Here is an 8,420-nt window from a genome sequence, read left to right as displayed (position 1 = left end):
ATGTGGCTAGGGTCCTGAGTCCCATGTCCACTAACAGGAGAGAGTGTCTTGATATTTGTAAAAGGCTACAAATATATGGAAGGTTCTCAGAAGAAGGCCTGGCTTCTGATGGCAAATGATTCAGTAATCATCTCCAATTTTAGTCTTGGTTTCTCAAACACTGTTGCTGACCCCACTCTTAGCTGAGACACCTGACCCTGTGTCGCTCAGCTTCTACTCGGGACGTTTATTCAAGAATCGAGTACTGAAAGATTACCGTGTACCAGGCAGGTTAGGGCTAGTGGTTCAGTGAGTAGGTTCTGGATTTTGAACTCAGGCCCTACTCTTTACTAGCTGTGGGATCTCAATTAGTCAGCTTCATCAGTGTCTCAGTTTCCTCATCTGCAAAATGAAGATAGTGATAGTATCAACTTCAGTGGGTTGTTGTGAGGATCAAACGAGATATTCCATGCAGAGCTCAGAGTATGATGTTTGGAGAATAGTGGATGCTCTATAAATGCTGCTACTAGGACTATAAATTAAATTCCCAGTCCTAGGCTGATTTCCTGATTTTTAGAGCACTTCCCTGAGAATTCCCTTTTGCTGCTTTGCTCCTTCAAAGCCCAAATCTAACTCTGATTTTTCCACTCTAAATCCTGGTTTCATCTTTAACCTGCGCTGCCTTGTCAGAGCCCGTGTCCCAGGGCTACATTTCCTCTCTCAATACTTTAAAAGCAGAAGTTTTCCCTACCAGAATGACTAAAATGAAAAAAATGAAGATGTAGTACATCCAGGCTCTCTTATCGTGCTGGTCAAGAGTAAATTGATTCTACTATTTTTGAAAAGTGTCTGGCAGTAAAGTTGAACTCATACCTATCCTTTAATCCAGGAATTCTACACCTAGGTCTATCTTTAACAGAAACATGCACATACGCACATCAAAATTCACTTAGAAGAAATTCTACAGTAATACAATATTAGCTACCTATTGTCACAAGATAAATTACCCCCAAACTTAGCAACTTAAAACAACAAACATTTATTATCTCACAGTTTCTGAGGCTCAGGAATCTGGGAGTAACTTAGCTGGGTGCAGGGCCAACTCATCCATTAGATGCAGCAGGCACAGTGCCCAGGGCCTACAATACTTGTCAGTACAATTTCCTCCTTCCAGTGAGTGAGACACATCCTTTTTTTTGGAATGGAGGAAGGGGCCCACAAAGATAGGTCCCGTAAAGTCACAATGCAGCCCTGGCGGGGCAGGGTGGGGTGGGGAGGGGTGGTGGTGGTGGTCTCTCACGAGGTTTTGGTCAAGCCATCAGCAGGGAATGCCATTGTTGGAAGACCTCACTGGGGGGAAGGTCCACCTCCAAGCTCACTCAAGTAGTTGCTGGCAGATCTCAGTTCTTCTCTGACTGTTGGCCAGAAGCTTCAGTTTCTCACCACATGGACCTCTCTGGAACTGCCTGGGTGTTCTCAAGACATGGCAGGTGGCTTCCCTCAGAACAAGTGGAGAGAGTGAGAGTGAGAGCAAGAGAGAGAAACACCAAGATGCTTTTCATAACCTAATCTTGGAAGCGACATACCATCACTTCTTCATACTCCACTGCTCACACAAACCAGCTCTGAGACAGTGCGGGTGGGGACCACACAAGCATGCAAACACCAGGAGTCAGGGGTCACTGGAGCTGTCTTAGAGGCTGGCTACCCAAAGTTCTATCTTTTGTTAGAAACCAGAAACTATCCAAATGCCTGTCGACAGTAGACAGGATAAATAAATTATGGTGTATTTGTACAATGGAATTCTATACAGCAATGAGAATGAACAATTTATAACTACATGCAATAATATGGATGAATCTCATAAACACACTATTGCACAGAAGTCAGCCACAAAGAGTATGCACTATATGATTCCATTTACGTAAAGTTAAAAAACAGGCAACGCTACTTGGTGTGTTAGAGGTCAGATTGTGGTTCCTCCCGGAGAGATAGTCAAGAAAGGTGGATACAAAGAGATTTTAGGTGCTGGCAATATTCAGTTTCTTCATCCAGGTGTTAGTTCCACAGGTTTGTTTGTAGAAATTCAACTGAGCGGTGTGCCTTTCTCTGAGTATGTTATACTTTCATAAGAGTTTTTCAAAAGTCGGTGTTATAATACCTATATTGTCTCCCTTTCCTAAAGAGACATTCTGGAAATGATTTAGGTTATGGCTAAGTACAAAACTGGTGATATGTACTAAATGTTTGTGTCCCCCCAAATGTGTATGTTGAAAGCTAATCTCTGACGTGATGGGATCTGGAGGTGGAGGTTTTGTGGGGTGATTAGTCATGAGGGTTTCGGGTTTAGTGCCCTTATAAGGGGCCCCAGAGAACTTTTCTGCCTCTCCTGACATGTGAGGGCACTGCAAGGAAGCTCCACTTTCTGAACCAGAGAGCAGGCCTTCAGCAGAGACCGAATCTGCTGGCAACTTGATCTTATTCTTCCCAGCCATTGGAATTACGAGAAATACATTTCTGTTGATTATAAGCCACCCAGTCTGTGGTACTTTTGTTATAGCAGCCCCAAAGCACTAAGACACTGGGATAACCATAATGCATGGTCAACTTATTGGTCCCAGGGCTAGGCCTCACTCGCTGTGAGATATTGGTTAACAAGTCACTTAACTCTCTGAACTGTAGTTTTCTCAACTGCAAAGCAGAGTGGACACTTATAGTACTAGACTCAGAGTGTGGTGGAGAATATTGAATAATAACAAGTGCAGCTGAGTCCTGTTACACTATAAGGGCTATAATATCAAGATCTTCCAAGTTCAAAACTATAATTACTTCCCAAGAGATCAGGATAACTATCATCTATCTATCCTTCATCTATCTATCATTCATCTCTCTATCTACCTATCTATCTATCTATCCTCTCTCTCCCCACTCACTCTCTCTCTTTTTAGGGGTGTTGGGGGGTGGAATAAATAGGTTTGAGGATTTTTGAACTGGCTCTCCTGGGTTTATCTTCTGGCCTTAGCCGTCTGCACTATCCACATGACCTCCTTCAGTGGCGAGATTGCCTAGATTAACCAAAATAGTAAGGTGGGGAGAGCAAAGCCACCAAGCAGCTGTGGTTCTCACTGGGCCAGAACCCAACTACGTAGGATAAGGTTAAAAGTTGTTTCTGTGTACTGTGGGATGTGTGGGTTTAGGGGGAATCCCACCAAGCGATACAGCTGGTTTCTGATGTTCCAGGATGAGGCCAGATCATCTTTTGAATACATTTACACATGCATGTTATATAAATATTCATTTAACACCTGCTCGTTTGTACATAATGGAACCATTTGTAAAGATAGACCTTGCCCAATAAAGACATGCTATAATTGCGATAATTCATAATTCAAGTCTGGGTATATTCTCCTTGTGGGAGCTGGGATCCACAGTGTGTAGGACTGTCTCTGTGCCTTACAGCTTTGCAACGGTATGTACCTTTTAATGTGACTAGAGGCTCCCTAGACAAGGCAAGTCCTTTCTGTACTAGAAGAACCCCAAGACAGCCAGTGTGAAGTGGCTTGGGGTAGTGGGTAGGGGTGGGCTAAATAGAGAATCTCCTCCAACTCCTCACATCTGGGAGAGATATGATCCTATTTCAGTCATTACTGTTTGAGTCTTTTCATAGTACTGTATTTCTTGTGGGGACTCAAGTAGCAGCAGGAGGCCCCCTGGTGGCCAGAAATAATCACTGAGTTTGCTTTCCAAGCATTTTGAAGGGCAGGTCTGGCTGAAAAAGTGCAGAAGGAGTAAGTACTCACCTAGACACGGTGCTTACAGTGGAGGCATGATCGGGTGGGATGACCTATATTGGGGAGAGTTGAGAACTAAACCGTTTTTAAAGAGATTAGAATGAACTGTAATTTTGGATAAACCAGTTATTCTCTGATTTTTCATTCTATGGTTCATTTAGTGCCTCAATTAGGTACTTATTGAGTACCTAATCTGCACAAGACATTATATTAGGCATCACATTGGAATTAAAAAGAAGTTATATCACACACTTTCAAGGATATTTGGAATGGGAATAAAACACTTATACCACAAATAAGATAGAAAATAAGAGGTGCCAACAGAAAACAAATAATGACTTAAGAAAGGGCACTTTCAGATAAAAGGGAAGGCTTCTAGGAAACGGTTGAGCTGGGGTGCTGATGAGAAGCGGGATTTGGGGAGATTGGAGATTGGATGGAGGAAAGGATGGCATTATAAAAGAGAGAAAACACAAGTTTGAACAGATATAGAGGCAAGAAAACCAGAGCCTAGTGCAGGAATGGTGAATAGCCTCGTCTGGCTAACTTGTAAGTCCCTGTGGAGGTTAGAATGAGAATGAAAGCCGGGTACATCTGTTTGGTTCACGCTGGAGAACCTTGAACCTTGCCTGAGAAATTTCTTCACAAAACAATGGGAGCCTTTGAATATCTTTGAGCAGAAAAGAGACATGTCACAGCAAACTAACTCGCATTGAAATGAGCGCAGTCCTCTACACTTGCTTGCATTTGGTTGGGAGGAATGTTGACCGGCACATGCCACTATCTGACCTCCAAATTCATTAAGGTGCTTCCTTCCACTTACCCAAACTACGTGAGCACCAGGGAGTAGTCAGTGCCAGAAGGCTCCTGCCATATTTAATTAAATTCCTGGATAGAAGTCCTGTCAACGAATGTGCTATGCTAGGCTTTTTTGTTTTGTTTTTCCCAAGTTTTAAGAAATGCCACATGCCTATTTTCATGCTTTAGTTTAATGCGGTTTAAACTACATGGATGAGGAACATCTCTGGCTGGAGTCATGGGGTAGAGTCCTAGCTATGGAATAGCTCAACGTCCACAGAAGAATTCAAGCCGTAACCTTATTTGCATTGCATTAGAACTAACGGAGTAAGCAGGCTGAGAATCTACATGATGTCTGGCATTTGGTGGTACTTAGGAACATGTTAAGCAAATAATTAATGACTGATTCAATAAAAATATAATGCACATTTAATGGGACATTATAAAACTCCCGACCCCAGGTGTTGATTCCCTAATTATAATGGCAGGGAAATCCTTTAGAATATAGTAAACATAATTAATACTATTCTTCAGTAGTAACGAAAAAATATGATAAAAATAAAAATCTTAGAGTACAGTTAAGAAGAAGCAACATGCCCATATGAGAGAAGTACAGTTGAGAACTTGCAAATGAGACAAGGAAAGATGAGTAATTTGGAACTGCAATAAAAAATAACCACAACAGAAACAACCATTTAAGAAGTTTCAGCAGCAATGAGTATTTATTATTTTGAATTAAATGTACATTTAACTTTTATATAAAAATCATCAAAAGTGCTATATTGGATTATTTTAATATTAATTTAGCCCCCAACATCATCTATTAGCTATATAACTTTTACTTTTTCTTTTCCTTCTGATACATCATTGCAAACACCTAAAATGGTCTAACGTTAAAACATAAAAAATATTAGTTTATTCTTCAAGATAAAGTACCACCAGTGATGAGTTACTGAAAGTGAAAAATAAAAACAGATGCCAGAAAATCAACTTACTGAAAAAAAAATTATCACAGAATTTCATAGAAGTATACAAAGTCCAAAGAAATTTAGACCCTTGGCAGAAAGCTTTTTATGATACAACCTCTTAAGAGTATGGGTTATTTCTTTTGGAAGTGTGTTTGGTGTGCTAAGACCACTCCATCTTTTCTCGGCTACTTTCTAGGGTGAACCAATTGCTGTCTAATGCTGGGCACCTCCTATGACCCCCCAAAATGTTTAACGTAAAGAGAAAGCTGATTTTTCAGTCTTAGAAATAGCCCTTAGGGTTAAGTTTGTCATTAAAGAAGACACAAGTCATTTCTCTCAAAGGAGAAACTCCTCCACCCCCACCCACCCCCATTTCTTCTCATCTGCTCCAATACCACGTCAACTGTCTCCCTCGACGGTTCTGGGTGCATCGGCTGACAAAGTTATAGCAGGTTTTTGGGGCCACATGGCCCACTGGGTCTCCTTCAGTCTCAAGCAAACAAGCTTCTCTGATTTGCCACGAGAGCTGTCTGACTCTCCCGTCTTTTGGCCTTCTTGCTCCTTTGTCTCACCTTCCAGCACAGGGCGCTGGAGGCTAATAAAAAAAGTCCAGATGACAGAACAACCAGGCCAAAGATGGAGATGATGGAGCCGTGGGAATTGAAGCTGTACGCCACCGCGGTGACCACGACGCCTGCGATGAAGACGACCACGGCGAAGGGGATGATGCAGCGGTAGCAGGAGAGCTCGGCGCCCCCTGTCGCGGCCATCAGCTGAATCTCACTGACCAGGGGCACTGTGGGGACCACAACTTCGCTCTTGGGGTTCTTCTCCGGCGTCACGGGCATGGGTGCCTTTGGGGCTCCCAGGATCTCTTTTATGGGCTCTTCAGTCATTTTTACAGCAGTGCTTCTTCCTAGCTGGGTTTGCAGACTTAGATCTGGAGAGTCTCACCAGGGTGGAAGCTGCGGAGAAGACAGAAAACGTCAGCTGAAGGTATCAGAATAAGCCCTGCAAACAGAAGTAAAAAACTGGGGAGACGCCTCCTTTCCAGGAGGCACAGATGCGTTTAAAAATCACCTTGACTTTTTCCCTTAATTGGTTGTATTCTCTTTGCACTGAGCCAAAAATTAAGAAAGATGAAGCAGATGAGCACAAAGAAAGGGAAGACATAAAAAGCAGGAAGCACTTTACAGTGTTTAATATACCCTGGCAGTCTACAAAAATGTTTTACAAGCTTTTCCGCTTTGTCTATTGCTTTTCTCTTTCCCCTAAACACACAGAAAAGCCTGAATCCTAATCCAAAGACGGCCTCGTTTCAAGAGGAGAATATGTTATAAACAATATTTCGCACAGTTAGTTCCACAACTCATAGCAACTCAGACTCTGCCAGTCTTGCTGGGCATAACATGCATTCTTTCCAAACTATCACCCATCCACTGCCCACAAAATCCATGTCAAGACAGGTAGCCAGCAACGAATTATGTTCTCCGTCAACTGACAGCCAACAAGTCCATTGCGTTACTATTAAACACATGTGTCCTGGGACCTTTCTAGTACACCATGCGGGCAGGCAGTTCAGCAAAACATTCATTGACAATGAGGTGAGGATTTGTGATCTGAAATGTGACAATACCCATTTGAAAAGAGAAAAATAAGAAAAAAAATTCAACAACTTCATAGGATATAACTTTGTGCTTTGCCCTGTTAAAAATAAAATCAAATGCTAGGACAATTAGTTGTCAATTCACAAATTTTTTATTAATCAACAAGGAATTTTGATATTATGTATACTATGGCATGCTCAAACAAATAAGCATGCTAGACTTTTAGCAAAATTTTACAAATTCATTTTTCTCCATGCCTTTGTGTGTAAAAGTTGTTGGTATGCCCCTTCCTAAATATTTTGAACCTGAAAATTTCAGGACAAAACATGAGACATTTGATCAAAAGCATCTGGTTGAAATGCTGTCTAGAAGAAATCAGTGACAACTCTTGTCTGCTACTCAGACATATTGAGTCCCCATCTTCCATTCTCAAGAAGCTGTCTAGTTGCTGAATAGTTAAGCACTTGCAGTTACCGAAAGAGTTTAAAAGAAGATACTTGAGACCATTTCGATGAGATTAATTCTTTGAATATATTAAGCATCTACTGCAAACAAATTCAACCCCAAATCAAACCTCACTGGTTCTCCTCCCACTCTGGCAGGTCAAAATATCACTCCCTGAGCAATGAAACTAAATATTAGGGCTGTCTACTTACGTGTCATTTTTAATAACCAAACAAATTAATCACTGTTGTCCAGTGATATGCTAAATACTGGCTAAGCCAGTTAAGGGATATTTGAGATTACGTCTGAAAAAAAAACTTCACTCCAAAGCAGTAATTAAGCTAATCTGAAAATGAAGATCTCCCCCCAGACAACTCGCACGTACCTCGGAGAGAGGCAGTCCATTACCAGGGAATCCACTTGACTTGGAAGGGAAGAAACGGCAACAGGAGCTTCTTCGTTCAACTTCTGGGAAAGAGCCTGTAACAGCCCAGCTGTCAATAAAATGACAGGTCAGGGATCTCTTCTGGGGAAAAGAAAAGATGTAAAAATACTTTACTACGTGGGTTGGTTTGGGATCCGGAGCTCTTTGCTTCTTTCAGGCTACCTCTGTTCCTAAATGAGGCTTGTCTTTCCCTCCCTCCCTCTTTTTATTCCCTCCCCCTCGGGTTTGCCCCTCCCTGACTTTCTCTTTTTTTTTTTTTCCTTTCGTTCTTTTCCTTGCCAGCAGATTTTGGCTTCCCCCAACTCTGCTCAGTGACATGATAAGTCGGAATCATTTCTACAGAGTCTCTAGAGACAGGAGCCAGCTTTTACTTTTATTTCTCTAGCAG

At 41.9% G+C, this 8,420-nt stretch overlaps 1 protein-coding gene across 1 annotated transcript; it reads right to left on the bottom strand.

The window, feature by feature from the left end:
• Window positions 1-5,700: 5,700 nt before the first annotated feature.
• Window positions 5,701-8,210, bottom strand: TMEM100 (transmembrane protein 100). The gene is made up of 2 exons (XM_012665685.1): window positions 7,973-8,210; window positions 5,701-6,501 (listed from the first exon to the last, which is right to left on the bottom strand). Exon 2 carries the CDS (start codon window positions 6,430-6,432, stop codon window positions 6,028-6,030), a length of 405 nt encoding a protein of 134 aa, XP_012521139.1. The 5' UTR covers window positions 6,433-6,501; window positions 7,973-8,210; the 3' UTR covers window positions 5,701-6,027.
• Between the last annotated feature and the right edge of the window lie 210 nt (window positions 8,211-8,420).

This window comes from Propithecus coquereli, unplaced genomic scaffold, assembly GCF_000956105.1.
Source record: "Propithecus coquereli isolate 6110/MARCELLA unplaced genomic scaffold, Pcoq_1.0 Scaffold121, whole genome shotgun sequence".
Lineage (NCBI taxonomy): Eukaryota > Metazoa > Chordata > Mammalia > Primates > Indriidae > Propithecus > Propithecus coquereli.
Note: the sequence above shows the minus strand (reverse complement) of the source record. Positions and strands in the feature narration are given on the sequence as shown.

What these genes read in the sequence shown, in the direction of transcription:
- TMEM100 (XM_012665685.1), bottom strand. Translation starts at nt 6,432, where the DNA reads ATGACTGAAGAGCCCATAAAAGAGATCCTGGGAGCCCCAAAGGCACCC.